Genomic DNA, 18,765 nt, shown 5'->3' on the forward strand with positions numbered 1-18,765 from the left:
CATCAATGAATCTTGTGACAGCAATGTGGGTTTCCAAACTTAACAAAGCCTGTTGGTGTCAGTTTTACAAAGTAATGATGGTGAAACGTAGCATTCAACTTCATTTCACCATCACTACAACCATGGTATAGTTGCATTAGAAAAATGCATCTAAAATAGAAATATCCACATATTACCTTTCTTACAGCTTACAGAGGGCACAAAGTGAGGATGGACATTGCTATTGAAAAACAGAAGATAGAGCAGAGCACCATCAAACTCCAGGCTGGTAAGGACTTTTACAAAACATATTGACATGTGCACTGTGTTTACGATCAGTTATCATCTAGAATCAGAAAATCCCTACTGTGCGGAAAGAAGCCATTTGGCCCATTGAGTCTGCACTGACCCTCTGAAGAGCATCCCTCCAAGACTCATCCTATCCCCATAACCCACAGCTAAACCATCTAATCTGCACATCCTGCACACTACAGGGTAATTTAGCATGGCTAATCCATCTAACCTGCACTTCTTTGGATTGTGGAAGGAAACCAGAGAACCCACTCAGACATGGGGAAGACATGCAAACTCCATACAAGCAGTCACCCAGAGCGGAATTAAACCTGGATCCTTGGTGTTTTGAGGCAATGGTGCTGATCACAGTACCAGAATGCCATCCTAAAACTGATATATCTACAGTAAATACTCACATCTTGTGAATGCATTTTAAAAAGAATTGGGTCTTTAGTCTGAGGAGTAACCGGTACCCCTTCTCAGAGGAACTTCTGCTTTGGAGATGGGCTGGCCTATCAGATATGTGGCAGCTTTTCTCTCTAACAGCACACTGGAACAAGTGGCTATTTTAAGCTCTAAACCAAGCCCACTGAAGGGAAGGTGCTGCAGCCAGAGCAAGGTGGGTCCGGGGTCTCATTGAGGACAGGCATTGAGGGGACTAGATTGGATAGGACACAGTGGAAGGAGATAAGTGAGGGTGGCAAAACTTGGGGTTGGGGAGGGGTCCAATTGGCATAGGTTGCCCAAGCAAGAGACAGTCTCACTGATACAATCAACTGACCACTAGCCTTTACTAGGTGGACTGGTTATCTGACAAGGAACTCTCATATTGCAGGGGAATAAAATCCATAACCATATAGGGATGCTCTTAAGTGGCCATGAATGCTTTTTTATGAACAATCTACTTGACACTTCCTTCACTTGGGTAAAATACCTATGGATATGACGAGGGCATGATGCTGCTGTCGTTGCCGCCCAATGTTTTGCCTCAGCCTGCCTACCATCTTTCCTTCAGGGGACCATGAAATTCAACCAATTGAGATGAAGGGAGTTGCAGGACAGTAGGCACAAATGTGCAAAGGGACATTGAGCTCTCCAGTACAAAAGGGACACTGAACAATGGGGAAACAAGTCAATGGAATATTCTGAGGAATACCTTCCAGCATCCCAGTAGCATAGCAGCTAAAATTAAGGATGTTCTTGAACCTGAACTGTCCTCACATTCTGCAGACTCAGTGAATTAGAGTTCATTGCAAAAATAAATAAATGTTTCAAATCGCTTAAAATGAAAATCAAGAAAGATGTGCCTCATTTTTGCATTATGTAATGATAAAATGAATATTTACAATTTGTTCATCTTAGCGACAAGAGGATACCTGTGCAGAAAAGAATACAAAGAGATGATGGAGGAAAAGAGAAGTGCTGCAATAAAAATCCAGGCTCACTACAGAGGCTATGTGGAGAGAAGGGATATCAACATGAAAATGCAAGTCCTGTTAGAAAGTAAAACCAGAACAGTAAGGGGAAGGGACTTTGATTTTGTGCAATACTGTAAAACTATTTTTGATCCCTCCTGGCTGATGTTGGTGACCAGGAGAGATGAAGACCTACAACCAATTTGCTGTCAGCTGCTTTACACCATCTCACATGGTGAACCTGCTAGAAAGCTGAAAGAACCATTTCACACATCGTGACATTATAAGTCAGAGAGTGAAGATAGAACAATTTGCATGTCAATTAGTTGTTGAGAGCATTTACATCCTGAATGCATTTCATTTTTAAAATAATTTATGCTTTTTGGTGTGTCGGCTTTAATTATTTATTTTACACCTTATTTCTGAATCATCCATTATCATCACCTTAATGACAGCTCAGTTTCTTCACACAATTAATTGTGGATTGTGTAAAGAAATAAAGCAACTTTCTCACACCAGGGGTGGTTGGAGTTACATGAGCTTACAGGCAGATAACTGTCGCGAATGAATCATGAGCCACTTTACCCAATTGTGACAAGCTCATTAACTGTGGCACTTTCAGTGAGGAGTTTTCTGTAGTACCTGCTAACTGTGCAAATTGGGAAATCGTGGGTGTATCACCAATGTTTTTTTTCAATTATTAATTTTCATGAATGGTAAATCTTGAGCAGCAAGCATGTGTTTTCCTATTTTGGGTGAACTATGTGTAAACTTCCCAACAACAAAGTGGAATCAGAAGATCTTCCATTTAAACCACAAAAAAACATGCAGACTACCATCAATTTCACCGATAAGTGTGTGCTTCCTATTTAACACACTTCATGTGTCATCATTTTGACCTGCCTATTTGTTATGCTATAGATGTTTATATTTCCTATTTATTTAAGCGATGTAAATTCAGAACCCCCACTGAGTCTTCTGCTTAGCCAGTATGCTACATGCTGATCTTTATTTCTGTGTTTGTGCTATTGGCTGGAGTTAATGTTACAGTATTATCACCCCTGATACCCAGCCCTGTTGTAGGTCTTAAGGCCTTGCTTAAACAATAATTCTCTTCAGATGTAATTCCCATTTATGGCTGATCCTTGAATTTTTTTTTTCTCTTTCACCTTTTCTCATGATTTGTGCTGTTTGTCATGATACTTCATTGCTGTGTTTCTGTGTATTTTCATTCCCAGTCCATTTTTATGACTCATTGTCCTGTTGTTGTTTGTTTCTGAAATCTGCCCTGTTTTAAATAAGGCCACTGGTTAACTATATTAACAAAGATGGCCAGCTATCGATTTCATCTAAATGGCTAAATTATGAAGGCTTGGCTGAGTTTCAAGGTTTACTTAGCTACAGCCTGTTTATACAACTGAACTGCAGTGTTTGCTTTGATTGACATCTTTGAGGTTATGATACATTATTTTAAGTTTTTTTCTATAGGTCTATGTTTGTATGGTCAAACTTAAGAGACGTAAAAGTTGATATACTAGCAATGAAGATTCAGTGGGCTGTTTCCAGATATGGAGGGACTCTTTTATAAGCAGAGATTGAAAATGTTGGATCTGTACTCATTGGATTATAGAAAAATGAGAGGACACCTTATTGAAACCTAAGTGAATCTTAGAGGACTTGACAGTGTAAGTCCAGAAAGGTTGTTCCCCATGTGTGAGAGTTTAGGACTAGAAGGCATATTCTCAGAATATGAAGTTGTGCATTTAGGACAGAGATAAGGAGGATTTTTAAAACTTTCTCTCAGGTTATGAATCTGTGCAATTGTTTTGGATAAATGTTGGGAATGTTTCCCCTCATGGAGGAGTTAAGAAGAAGGGGAGCCTATCAAAATAAAGGATCTGACTTTTAAGAAAGACACGAGTTGGAAATTTTTCTCTTAGAGTATTGTTAATGTTTGAAAACCTGTTGACCAGTGGGCAGTGGATGCTGGGTCATTGAATATATTCAAGGAGGCTTTAGACAAGTTTTTATTTGACAAGGAGTCAAGGGAAGGTGGTGTTAGTGAGGTAGTGGGTGTGGGCAGGAAAGTAGTGTTAAGGTCACAATCAAATCAGTCATGATCTTATTGACTGGCAGATAGGAACAAAGGGTAGAGTATCCTACTTCATTTCTTATTTTTTTATTTTCTAATAGAGCTCATGTACTGATGTCAATAAGGCAAATTCATCACTTCAAACAAACTTTTTTTAGTACTGTGGCAAGACAAAGATGCTTGACAATTGCTTTAGTACTTGCCCTTGAATTACAAGACTTACTTTTCCTTTAATGTAGAGGACATGACACAAAGCAAACAAATATCTCTGGTCAAGAAAGGAACTCAATCGAGGGTGATGGAGTTAAGAACGATTGTGTGTCCAATAAAAGCACTAAAAACAAGCTTGGGGAAAATCCAGGAAGGACACCATCAGGCCATGCTCTGATCAAAGTTGAAGAAGGCGGAGGTCCAAAAGTCATTCCTGGTAACCAAGAGAAAGGACTAAGTGAGAAAGAAGACACCAAAGCTGCAATTGTTATTCCAAATAAAGAACTAGGTGCTACAGTTAAGGGAAAAGGGAAATTAGACAGAAAAAGTCAGTTGACAATCCAAGAAAAATCTACAACAATCGGTTTGGAGAAGGATGAAGAACAAGCAGCAGTGAAAATTCAAACCAATTACAAAGGTTATAAGGAAAGAAAAGAAATTCAAGATAATACTACGAGAGAAGGAGAAATGTTTGCTACCTTTTCAAAGCAGGTGGGTGACATGAGGGATTTACACATTTTCATTTGAGGAACATTACATTTCAAAGCCTTTTCAAAACTGATAATGAAATAGAGTATTACTACGGACACACCAAGTAACCAATTCTGTGTCTTGTAAAAAAGCACTGCTGAGATCAATACTTTAAATAGACAAATCCTTAATCGCTTCTTATTAACTCCTTATCAAGAAATTGTCTCTGGTTTATTGTCTAATCTGTGCCTAGAATTGATTGTACGTAATCTGCTTGGTCACCATCTTCTCTTTATCAATCAGTCAATCTAGATTGAAGTATTTTATATTATTAGCCTATGATTAGGACACATACAAGCTGCTGAATGAATGAAATATCCCCATTTTGCTAAATGGTCAATGAAGAAACCAGGCAATGACTCAAAAATAATTTCTAATTAATCTTAAAATCAAAAATAGCAGGACCTGAACTGAACAATTGGATATGAAAATAACTTGAGACAACTGATAATGCAACTGATGAAATAAACAATTAAACTCATGAAAACAATTTGGTTATTTCATTATAATTTAATAATAATTTCTTATGAGAAATTGATAGTTAAGATCACATTAGCATACACCCAAGTTATAGAGATTAAGTTAGTATTAAAGTCTTTAGACAAATGAAAAGCTGATGCTATGAGATAACCAATCGATGAATTTGCTTGTAGGTTTAAAAATAAAAGTTTCCAGACTTTTTACAAATACAAACCTATGAGCTGGAATTGGTTGCCTCAGTATTGACTTGTCTTCCTCTGGGAAGAGAAATATTCAGCAGGTCAGTGAGAATTTGTGGAAATCAACAGATCAGGACCATTTGTCAGAACAGAATTCTTAAGATTTCTTATAGTTGTTCCCAAAAGTCAAGTAAAGCCAGTCAAACACTAACCATTTATTTTAAGCTCACATCCTGTATTATTTTGGCGTAGTATTTTTAATATTCACCAATTTAAGATCGATAATGTTTCAAAAGGTTAATTGATTACATATCCCTATAAATATTTATCCCTATATTTCTTCCACACACTAATCCTTTTTACAACCAAATATTTCTGCCAGTCCTACTTTAAAATGCAAGGAGGTAGTTTGAATAATGGCACACAATTGAATGATTGACTTCACTTGATTAGTTTTGTTTTCTAATTGGTATTTGCATGGAATGACACACCAACTATTTTTTAATCTAATAAGTGTTTCCATTCATTAATGATAGATAACAAAGCGTTCTGAGGAATTCTTGATGGCTCAGAAGAAGCTGAATGATGTCCTTGGTTCACAATATCTAACGTTTAAAAAACAGAATCCACCACCTGAAAAAAAACAACCTGAGAAAAAACCACCAATTGAGAGATCTCCATCACCAGGTTGGTCTGCAGTTGCTTTTTACTTTTTGGTATTCCAAAGTAATACATGTTTCATGGGAAATCAGCCCAAGAAGAAACACTAGAAGCCAACCTTTCACCACTGAAGGAAGTGGGCAGCTCAAGACAGGCCTGACAGGAAGCAGATAATATGTAGCGTGGGAGCAGGTGAATGCAGAGGCAGGCTTGTGAGAAAATCCAGTCAGTTCCTCAAGATGTAGCCCCATTTGTGATAGAAGTGGTCCTTGTCTCTCATGGCTGCTCATATCACCATCACCTACTAACCTTCATGCTAACTCACGTCCCCCAATCAACCCCATCCTAACTACCCAATCCAAATTCATCACCAAATACCAGTATCTACTTCAGACAGATGTCGGGAGCCAAATGGAAATGAAAAAATAAATAAAATTGTGACAATCTAATACAGCTCTCACTCAATTCACACTTGACAGTGGAAAATATGGATTCATGAAACCCATTCAAAGTTTTTAAATCTCCTCAGTAACTGATCTCTTTTAAAACAAGCTTCTATTCAGACTCCAAATTGAAAGTGAATAATCCTTTGACATTGTCGCCAAACTGCCAGTCAAAATCCAAACCTCCCGCTGAGATCACTGTAATCTTTAAAATATAAACACGGTTACATTATAATAGTTCCTGGGACATGTCAACAGCTCTTTTCACCCTATGTTCTGTAAGGATTCTATCCCTTTCTCTCAGCTCCTTCACCTCCACTGCATTTGTTCTGATGAGGCCACTTTCCAAAATGGTGCTCTCAATATGTGCTCCTTCTTCTCCAACTGTGGCTTCCCACCTACAGTTGTTGACAGGGCTCTCGACAGCCTGCGCCCCATCTCCCGCGCCACGACTCCCACCCCCTCCCTCCACTCCCAGAACAAGGATAAGGTCCCTCTTGATCTCACCTTTCACCCCACCAGCCTTCACATGCAAAGAATAATCCTCTGCCATTTTCTCCAACTCCAACACGACGCCATCACTAAACACATCTTCCCTTCCTTCCCCCTGTCTGCATTCCTCAGAGATCGTTCCCTTCAGGACAACCTAGACCACTCCTCCATCACACTGAACACCTCTCCCATCACACACAGCACCTTCCTATCACACCTAACACCTCTCCCATCACACACAGCACCTTCCCATCACACCGAACACCTCTCCCAACACACACAGCACCTTCCCATCACACCTAACACCTCTCCCATCACACACGGCACCTTCCCATCACACCTAACACCTCACCCATCACACACGGCACCTTCCCATCACACCGAACACCTCTCCCATCACACACGGCACCTTCCCATCACACCTAACACCTCACCCATCACACACGGCACCTTCCTATCACACCTAACACCTCACCCATCACACACAGCACCTTCCCATCACACCGAACACCTCTCCCAACACACACAGCACCTTCCCATCACACCTAACACCTCTCCCATCACACACGGCACCTTCCCATCACACCTAACACCTCACCCATCACACACGGCACCTTCCCATCACACCTAACACCTCTCCCATCACACACAGCACCTTCCCATCACACCTAACACCTCTCCCATCACACACAGCACCTTCCCATCACACCTAACACCTCACCCATCACACACGGCACCTTCCTATCACACCGAACATCTCTCCCATCGCACACAGCACCTTCCTATCACCCCAAACACCTCTCCCATCACACACGGCACCTTCCCATCACACCGAACGCCTCTCCCATCGCACACAGCACCTTCCTATCACCCCAAACACCTCTCCCATCACACATGGCACCTTCCCATCACACCGAACACCTCTCCCATCACACCGAACACCTCTCCCATCACACACGGCACCTTCCCATCACACCTAACACCTCACCCATCACACACGACACCTTCCCATCACACCGAACACCTCACCCATCACACACGACACCTTCCCATCACACCTAACACCTCTCCCATCACACACGGCACCTTCCCATCACACCGAACACCTCTCCCATCACACACGGCACCTTCCCATCACACCGAACACCTCTCCCATCACACACAGCACCTTCCTATCACACCTAACACCTCTCCCATCACACACAGCACCTTCCCATCACACCGAACACCTCTCCCAACACACACAGCACCTTCCCATCACACCTAACACCTCTCCCATCACACACGGCACCTTCCCATCACACCTAACACCTCACCCATCACACACGGCACCTTCCTATCACACCTAACACCTCTCCCATCACACACAGCACCTTCCCATCACACCGAACACCTCTCCCAACACACACAGCACCTTCCCATCACACCGAACACCTCTCCCATCACACACGGCACCTTCCCATCACACCTAACACCTCACCCATCACACACGGCACCTTCCCATCACACCTAACACCTCTCCCATCACACACAGCACCTTCCCATCACACCTAACACCTCACCCATCACACACGGCACCTTCCCATCACACCGAACACCTCTCCCATCACACACGGCACCTTCCCATCACACCGAACACCTCTCCCATCACACACGGCACCTTCCCATCACACCTAACACCTCACCCATCACACACGACACCTTCCCATCACACCGAACACCTCACCCATCACACACGACACCTTCCCATCACACCTAACACCTCTCCCATCACACACGGCACCTTCCCATCACACCGAACACTTCTCCCATCACACACGGCACCTTCCCATCACACCGAACACCTCTCCCATCACACACAGCACCTTCTCATCACACCTAACACTTCTCCCACACCGAACACTTCTCCCATCACACACGGCACCTTCCCATCATACCGAACACCTCTCCCATCACACACGGCACCTTCCCATCACACCGAACACCTCACCCATCACACACGGCACCTTCCCACCACACCGAACACTTCTCCCACACCGAACACTTCTCCCATCACACACGGCACCTTCCCATCACACCGAACACCTCTCCCATCACACACGGCACCTTCCCATCACACCGAACACCTCTCCCATCACACACAGCACCTTCCTATCACACCTAACACCTCTCCCATCACACATGGCACCTTCCCATCACACCTAACACTTCTCCCATCACACACGGCACCTTCCCATCACACCTAACACCTCACCCATCACACACGACACCTTCCCATCACACCTAACACCTCACCCATCGCACACGGCACCTTCCCATCACACCGAACACCTCTCCCATCGCACACAGCACCTTCCTATCACCCCAAACACCTCTCCCATCACACATGGCACCTTCCCATCACACCGAACACCTCTCCCATCACACACAGCGCCTTCCCATCACACCGAACACCTCACCCATCACACACGGCACCTTCCTATCACACCTAACACCTCTCCCATCACACATGGCACCTTCCCATCACACCTAACACTTCTCCCATCACACACGGCACCTTCCCATCACACCTAACACCTCACCCATCACACACGGCGCCTTCCCATCACACCGAACACCTCACCCATCACACATGGCACCTTCCTATCACACCTAACACCTCTCCCATCACACACGGCACCTTCCCATCACACCTAACACTTCTCCCATCACACACGGCACCTTCCCATCACACCTAACACCTCACCCATCACACACGACACCTTCCCATCACACCTAACACCTCTCCCATCACACACGGCACCTTCCCATCACACCGAACACCTCTCCCATCGCACACAGCACCTTCCTATCACCCCAAACACCTCTCCCATCACACATGGCACCTTCCCATCACACCGAACACCTCTCCCATCACACACAGCGCCTTCCCATCACACCGAACACCTCACCCATCACACACGGCACCTTCCCATCACACCGAACACCTCACCCATCACACACGGCACCTTCCTATCACACCTAACACCTCACCCATCACACATGGCACCTTCCCATCACACCTAACACCTCACCCATCACACACGACACCTTCCCATCACACCTAACACCTCACCCATCGCACACGGCACCTTCCCATCACACTGAACACCTCTCCCATCACACACGGCACCTTCCCATCACACCGAACACCTCTCCCATCACACACAGCACCTTCCCATCACACCTAACACTTCTCCCACACCGAACACTTCTCCCATCACACACGGCACCTTCCCATCACACCGAACACCTCTCCCATCACACACGGCACCTTCCCATCATACCGAACACCTCTCCCATCACACACGGCACCTTCCCATCACACCGAACACCTCTCCCATCACACACAGCACCTTCCCATCACACCTAACACCTCACCCATCACACACGGCACCTTCCCATCACACCTAACACTTCTCCCATCACACACGGCACCTTCCCATGCAATCGCAGAAGGTGCAACACCTGCCCCTTTACCTCTTCCATACTCGCCATCCAAGGCCCCAAACACTCATTTCAGATTAAGCAGTGTTTCACTAGCACCTCTTTCAATTTGTTCTATTGCATCGTTGCTCCCAATGTGGTCTCCTCTATATCGGAGAGACAAAACACCGACTGGGTGATTGCTTTGCTGAGCACCTTCGGTCTGTATGCAATCATTTTCCTGACCTTCCCATGGCTTGCCACTTCAACACACAACCCTGCTCCCATGCCCACACGTCTGTCCTTGGCCTCCTGCAATGTTCCAGTGAATCTCAACACAAACTGGAGGAACAGAATCTCATCTTCTGACTAGGTATGTTACAGCCTGTCGGTCTCAACATTGAATTCAACAATTTCAGATGATTATCCCTTATTGACCCCTCTGTTTCCATTCTGCTCTGTAATTAAATTTCAGTTATTTTATTTACCTTTCTTTATTTTTTTCACTGTTCTCTCTTTCTCTCGGTCCCCACTCTCTCATCACCTTTTTCCTCTCCTCTTCCCCCTTTGCAACCCTTCTCCCCTGTTTTCCATTCAGCCTCTGCTTCACCCATTCCCCCCACCCCCACATATTTTGTCACATCGCACTGGCTTCAACCTTGGTCATTCATAGCTCCTAATCACCCTATAATCTCTCTATGCACCGTCATTATCACCTCTTTATTGGTACCTTTGCTTCTGGAACCATGAGTCACCTTCTCTCAGCCTAGTATAAATGGGCCATGGGCACCCGCACGGGCCCCAGCTATGCCTGCCTCTTTGTAGGATATGTGGAACAGTCCATCTTCCACAGCTGCACTGGCACCACCCCCCACTTTTTCCTCCGCTACATCGATGACTGTATCGGCGCTGCCTCGTGCTCCCACGAGGAGGTTGAACAGTTCATCCACTTTACTAACACCTTCCACCCCGACCTCAAATTCACCTGGACCATCTCCGACTCCTCCCTCCCCTTCCTATACCTCTCCATTTCTATCTTGGGCGACCGAATCAACACAGATATTTACTATAAACCGACTGACTCCCACAGCTACCTAGACTACACCTCCTCCCACCCTGCCCCCTGTAAAAACGTCATCCCATATTCCCAATTCCTTCGTCTCCACCACATCTGGTCCCAGGAGGACCAGTTCCAATACCGAACAACCCAGATGGCCTCTTTCTTCAAAGACCACAATTTTGCCCCAGACATGGTCGATGATGCTCTCCACCACATCTCCTCCATTTCCCACTCCTCCGCCCTTAAGCCCCACCCCTCCAATTGCCACCAGGGCAGAACCCCACTGGTCCTCACCTACCACCCCACCAACCTCCATATACAGCGTATCATCCGTCGTCATTTCCGCCACCTCCAAACAGAGCCCACCACCAGGGATATATTTCCCTCCCCTCCCCATCAGCGTTCCAAAAAGACCGCCCCCTCCGTGACTCCCTCGTCAGGTCCACACCCCCCACCGAACCAACCTCCACTCCCGGCACCTTCCCCAGCAACCGCAAGAAATGCAAAACTTGCGCCCATACCTCCCCTCTCACTTCCCTCCAAGGGATCCTTCCATAACCACCACAAGTTCACCTGCACCTCCACACACAACATTTATTGCATCCACAGCACCCGATATGGTCTCCTCTGTATTGGAGAGACAGGCAGCCTAGTTGTGGAACGTTTCAGAGAACACCTCTGGGACACCCGGACTAACCAACCCAACCACCCCGTGGCTCAACATTTCAACTCCCCCTCCCACTCCACCAAGGACATGCAGGTCCTTGGACTCCTCCATCACCAGACCATAGCAACATGACAGCTAGGGAAGAGCGCCTCATCTTCCGCCTGGGAACCCTCCAACCACAAGGGATTAACTCAGATTTCTCCAGTTTCCACATTTCCCCTACCCCCACCTTGTCTCAGTCCCAACCCTCGAACTCAGCACCACCTTCCTAACCTGCAATCTTCTTCCTGACCTCTCTGCCCCCCACCCCCACTCCGGCCTATCAACCTCACCTTATCACCCTCACCTTAACCTCCTTTCACTTATCGCATTTCCAACGCCCCTCCCCCAAGTCCCTCCTCCCTACCTTTTATCTTAGCCTGCTTGGCACACTCTCCTCATTCCTGAAGAAGGGCTGATGCCCGAAACGTCGATTCTCCTGCTCCTTGGATGCTGCCTGGCCTGCTGCGCTTTTCCAGCAACACATTTTCAGTTCTGATCTCCAGCATCTGCAGTCCTCACTTTCTCCTAGTATAAATACCTCCCTATTTCTCCCTTTTTTTCAGCTTTGACAAAAGGTCAGTTAGACTTGAATTGTCAGCTTTTTTCTCTCCTTACAGATGCTGCCAGACCTGCTGAGATTCTCCAGCATTTTCTCTTTTGGTTTCAGATTCCAGCATCCGCAGTAATTTGCTTTTGTCCATGACTATCACCTTGTGGGTTTAGGTCCTGTAGGGCTCTGGTTTACACTCAGTGATTTGCTGATTTTAGGTGGTTCGAATAATCCCTGGTTCTGGACACCAGGTTTATTTAGGGACTGTGAAATGAATCTCTGTGTTTATTTAAATTCAAAAGGTGAGAATAATACAAGAAATTAAAGTAAAAGCACTAAACAGTGAAATTAACACTATCAATACTGTATTTGGAGGACATTAATTAACTACACTATTAAATTAGACACAGATTAAATACTTATTGGAACCAGAACAGCAGCTTTAATCACAGAAACCTTAATCAGGCTTTGTTCCCTTGGGTTCCCAAAGCACTGTCACCTCCTGCCTTCCCCTCCCCTGCTAGCTAGGTTAGAACTTCGACATCTCGGGAATTTAATCTCACACTGAGGAAAAAAATTAAAAATCACACAACACCGGGTTATAGTCCAACAGGTTTAATTGGATTAAATTTGTTGGACTGTAACCTGGTGTTGTGTGATTTCTAACTTTGTACACCCCAGTCCAACACCGGCATCTCCAAATCATGAGGAAAATAACTGTTTTAACGTGAGTCTCGTTGCTGAGGTTGTTGCTGTCAATTGTCTTGGTTTGGAACAGACCTATGTCTGGAAGCTCTTGTTTGAACAGCGCTTGTTTGGCTTCCCCCCTTTCGGATGTCCTTTATTCTGTGGATGTTCTTGATTTGGCTGCCTGAATCAGCTTCCCAGTTCATCCTCTGTGATTCTTGGTTCTGAGGCTGCTTGTTGGGGCTGGAAACCTGAGGGGAGGCTGTTTATTGTTGACTGTCTCTCAGGTCAGATCAGGGCTAGCAGTTATACAGACAGTGTGCCCCCATTATGTCCTCTCAAATCTGTGTTGCTACTGTGTTTCTGGTGTTCCCTTTGAGGTCAATTGGCTTCCTGATAGTTAAGAGTATGTGTGAATGTATTTTGATTGAAGTTGAATGTCTAGTATCTCTGAGGGTCCATACTGCCTGTGCTGAGGTGTAAAAGTTAGTTTTTGTCCAGAGTGTAAGGTTTGATTGATTGTTCTCTTAAAGAGGTATAAATAGGAATCAAAAACAGAAGTTGTTGGAAAAACTCAGCAGGAATGGCAGCATCAGTGAAGAGAATCAGAATTAATATTTTAGATCTAGTGATCCTTCCTCAGAACTATAAGTTGGAATTCCAGTTTGAACAATAGCCCCCGCAATTCTGCAAAGATTTTCCAGGTGCCATGAAAATCTGAAGTTTCACTTTTCTTTGTTTTTTTTCCAAAATTAGAATGTGCAAAGCTGCTTTAAAGATTTGAAGTGAATGATCAAAGTCAGCAATCCTGAGGGTGGCACAGTGGCTCAGTGGTTAGCACTGCTGCCTCACAGTGCCAGGGACCCGGGTTTGATTCCCACCTAGGGTGCCTGTCTGTGTGGAATTTGTATATTCTCCCAGTGTCTGCGTGGGTTTCTTCTGGGTGCTCTGCTTTCTTCCCACAATCCAAAGATGCGCAGATCAGATGAATTGGCCACGCTAAATTGCCCATAGTGTCTAGAGGTCATACTGGCACTGGAACGTGTCCAGCGTAGATTCACACGGATGATCCCTGGAATGGTTGGTCTAACATACGAGGAACGGCTGAGGATCCTGGGATTGTATTCATTGGTGTTTAGAAGATTAAGGGGAGATTTAATAGAAACTTACAAGATAATACACGGCTTGGAAAGGGTGGACGTTAGGAAATTTTTTCCGTTAGGCGAGGAGACTAGGACACGTGGACGCAGCCCTAAAATTAGAAGGGGTCAATTCAGAACAGAAATGATGAGACATTTCTTCAGCCAGAGAGTGGTGGGCCTGTGGAATTCATTGCCGCAGAGTGCAGTGGAGGCCGGGACGCTAAATGTCTTCAAGGCAGAGATTGATAGATTCTTGATGTCTCGAGGAATTAAGGGCTACGGGGAGAATGTGGGTAAGTGGAGTTGAAATGCCCATCAGCCATGATTGAATGGTGGAGTGGACTCAATGGGCTGAACGGCCTTACTTCCACTCCTATGTCTTATGGTCTTATGGTCTTAAGGTCAAGGGGAATGGGTCTGGGTGGGTTATTCCTTGGAGGGTTGGTGTGGACTTTTTGGGCTGAAGGGTCTGTTCCCATACTGTAGAGATTCTATTCTCATCTAAACAAGAAAAAGGTGAATAGTTATTGGATCTAGCTGACAGTGTTAATCAATAGATTTGGAAAAAAGGTTTTGGAGGATGGTAAACATAGGACAGAAACAGAACACTGACCAGGCCTGAAAATTTCAGACTGTATGTTTATTTGTGGAATTAATGAAATAGGATATGCACAACAGAGCAGTTGAAAGAGTACAAAGTACATACAAAGCCATGTGTTTGAAGTAAATTGCGAAGCTGGGGCCAAAAATGCAACAGAGAGTTTTGAATTCTGGCAAAGGGATTTTTTAATTGAATCTAATGATCAGATATTTCAGAAAAGATAATAACTGCCAAAGATAGAATTTGAAAATAGAAAGTTCTTTAATGTTTTTGAAACAAAAAAAGTATTCACTTAGGATTTTTTAATGTCCCCAAATTTTAAAAAAAGGCAAAATAGACTAAATAGAAGTTGTTTTCTTCATTAAAAAAAACACAATAAACACTTGAATTTGAGTGGGTCACTGGAGTACATTTCACATCCTGTCATGCTCATTATTCCCTGGAACACACAGAAAATGCTCTAAATCTCAACAGGTCAAACTACAGCTATGGAGTGAGAAACAGAGTTAAAAGGCATAAATTTAATTGAATAGACTCAAATGTATCACTCTAGAAAGCTGTCTGTAATTGCAGTGAGGCACTGAAGTGCTCTTTAACTCAGCCATGCCATTAGCATCCCATTTCTGTGTTTATTAGTCTATAAGAGTGTTGCTGACATGACACATAAAATCTGCCAAAGGAAGGCTTTCTAGTGAAAGGGTCATAATGGCTGAACTGTACCTTGATTTCTGTGGCTTCACAAATGTAAAGGAGATCTGAGAAGGCTTCCCAGCCTCCCAGTCTCAACTTTTACCCAGATGTCCAGCTATGGGATCTGAGGCACTAAAATAAAATGATGTTTGTCAGTGTATGTGGAAGAAGCTGGCTTCACAAATCAAATGGCCTAGGAAGCATGAAACCTGAATGTGAACCCTTCTCAAGGGTAATGAAGAGTAAGCAATAGATGCTTGCTGAATTAGCCAGTGCATGAATACTGGTGGTGTAGTGGAAATATCACTAGATTAGAGTGACTGTTCTGGGGGCATGAGTTTAAATCCCACAACTATTAAAATCAGTAATTCTGGAATACTCCCAGCAATGATGATCTTTACAATAAATTTGGGGCAGCTCAGTGGTTCACACTGCTGCCTCACAACACCAGAAATCTGTGTTCAATCCAGCCCCAGGCAACTTTTTGTGTGGTATCTGCACATTCTCCCCATGTCTATGTGGGTTTCTTCCGGTACTCTGGTGTCCTCCTACAATTCAAAGATGTCCATGTATGGTGGATTGGCTATGCTAAATTGTCCATCATGTCCAGGGATGTGCAGGCTAGGTGGATTAGCATTGGGAACTGCATGGTTACAGGGATAGGTGTGGGGATGGGTTTGGTTGGGATGTTCTCTGGAGGGTCAGTGTGGACTCAATGGACCGAATGACCTGCTCCACATTGTAGGGATTTTATGAATTGATGATAACAAAAAGAAACAGTGCCTAAAAGGTTTAAGGAGGTTGGAAAGGCTGGCTGGTATAGCAACTAAGTGTCAAATTCCAGCATTCTCCTGCATAGCCCACCTCAGACCAACATACATTACAGCTTTACTTGATCATCATCCCCCTCCTTGTACCTAAGCTGATCAACCAGCTCAGAAACAGAGTCAGGGTGCTGAGGGTTAGGTAACAGGCCACTTTCACAGCCACTTCTACCTCTGTGTTTCATTTGGGAAAAAGGTGTTGTTCAAGGATGCTGCAAATGTGCGTGATCACCTTCCTTGAAAGCTTGACCCTCATGGGGTGCTAGTAAGAGGGGGTTATTAATTGGGAAGAGACAGAAATTCAAAACCCTTAATTCCATTCCTCATTAAAAATCTGTTTATCACAGTCGTGAATATACTTAAAGATCCAGCCCTCAACAGAGCTCTTCTACAAAGTTCCATAGATTCACTAACACCTGAGAGAAAACAAATCCTCCTCATCTCTGTCTTAAATGTGTGACTCCTTACTCTGAGACTAAAGGCTCACATCCTCGACTCTCTCATTAGGGGAAATCACGTTTCTGCATCTACACTGTCAAGTGCCTACAGAATATTGTTCTTCTGAGGAAGTATCACTGAACCTGAAATGTTAATACTGATTTCTCTCCACAAATGCTGCCGGACTTGCTGAACATTTCCAGCAATTTCTGTTTTCGTTTCTGATTTCCAGCATCAGCAGTTCTTTTGGTTTTTATTCACCCTTAGAATCGTGTTTGTTTCAATAAGCAACTCAGCACTCAGCAAGAACTCTTGCCTGTGGTCACAAGTAATCTGGACGTTGAGGGACTGAAATTTCTTTCTGTTTAGGAATCTGGCAGGATGTTGCCAGGGTACTCTGAATATCACATATACACTGTTCATAGCCTTTTGTACATGAGATCCTCAGCCTGACTTAATGGATGTGATTGGATCACTGGCAAAGGGGGAATGGTGTAGAATGGCACCCCCTGGAATGTCCTCAGATGAGAAGGCCCATTTATGACACAGTGGTAGAGTCCATACTCTGAGACTAGAAGGTCTGGATGCAAGTCCAGAGGTGTCCAATAACCTCTTTGAACAGGTTGGTTAGAAAAATAGGTTAATTTTTTTCAAAAAGGCAATCTCTGTCTATCATTCCTCTTCCCTGCCAGAACAAAATGGCACCTCCCTCGTCTTTTGAGGGGATGGGGCATTTGAAGTCAAGGTTCCTCAGACTTCCCTCACCAAACCAGTGGTTGAACTTATCCATGGCTTGAAGTCAGTGCACATCCAACTATTACTGGTAGCTTTTTCAGACCTGGCATTTATGTCAACCACTTCCCAGTTGAGGGGTTGGTAGAAATGGGCCTAAGGGTTGGTAGAAATGACCTTTTGTTTTTGCCTGGGATTAGCAAAAAGCATAGAAAAGCAAAGATTCATTTGTGCTCTGAGTCACTGCCTTTCCTAAGGTTTCATGAAGATGCCAATGTTTGATGTGTAGCCGGGAATAGAAGATTGGAGGATATCACACCAGTTGGCTGCAGATTCTTAATCTCCCCTTCACCAGCAAGTTCTCCTTGCTCTCCTTCTAGCTCAGTGGCCTGCACCTGAAAGAGGTCAGCAGCCTCAGGTCAGGATAGATTCATATTTAATACATATGTTGGGAGAGAAGCATTAAGATACGTCAGCAAGGGTGCATGTATACTAAAGCTACAGGGAGAGATGTTAGTTCCCTGAAAAGTGATTGTCTGTATGTATTCTTTATAAGAGGAGTGTAATATGGGGAAAGTTGTATGTCAACAGATTCTGAATGAAAAGAGGTTCAGTGTCATCAAAGGGCATCAGTTGACATTTAGCCTTAAAGCACCTGAGATGCCAGCAAAGCTGTTCATTCTGAAGCCATCTTCTATGGTAGCATCCTTGTTTGCTGAACATCTTACCAAGACACTCTCTGACGTCCACAATCTCCCATTAATGATGAAAGTTAGTGGGTTACCACTTTAATACTTTAGCTCCTTTTTAGTTTATGTGAACCCAGTATGTGAGAAGCAGTGCCACAGTGGTGCAAATAAGGCTAAATTGCAAGGGAGGAGTGGGCAGAATCTCCTGCCTGCCAGGCCAGTAAATGTTGTGTTTTACCCATGCATATGTGTGTAATGAGCTGAGAAGAATGTAATCACACGGAAAACCCAACCTGCTGCTGAGCAGAAGTTCCTCCTACTCTTAAGGCCACCTCCAGGCACAATCTTTGAAAACAACAAGATTTCAGCCAAAGTAATAGAACAGAAATTCTGCCTGCAGGCC

At 44.4% G+C, this 18,765-nt stretch overlaps 1 protein-coding gene across 1 annotated transcript in view; it reads left to right on the plus strand.

The window, feature by feature from the left end:
- Nucleotides 1-18,765, plus strand: part of myo3a (myosin IIIA) — a 180,296-nt gene that overhangs the window by 141,079 nt on the left and 20,452 nt on the right. The window contains exons 21-24 of the mRNA XM_060825714.1: nt 188-268; nt 1,636-1,768; nt 4,020-4,482; nt 5,717-5,867. Coding sequence (XP_060681697.1) covers nt 188-268; nt 1,636-1,768; nt 4,020-4,482; nt 5,717-5,867 — 828 coding nt within the window. The remainder of the gene's footprint in view (nt 1-187; nt 269-1,635; nt 1,769-4,019; nt 4,483-5,716; nt 5,868-18,765) is intronic.

This window comes from Hemiscyllium ocellatum, chromosome 5 (genome assembly GCF_020745735.1).
Source record: "Hemiscyllium ocellatum isolate sHemOce1 chromosome 5, sHemOce1.pat.X.cur, whole genome shotgun sequence".
NCBI lineage: Eukaryota > Metazoa > Chordata > Chondrichthyes > Orectolobiformes > Hemiscylliidae > Hemiscyllium > Hemiscyllium ocellatum.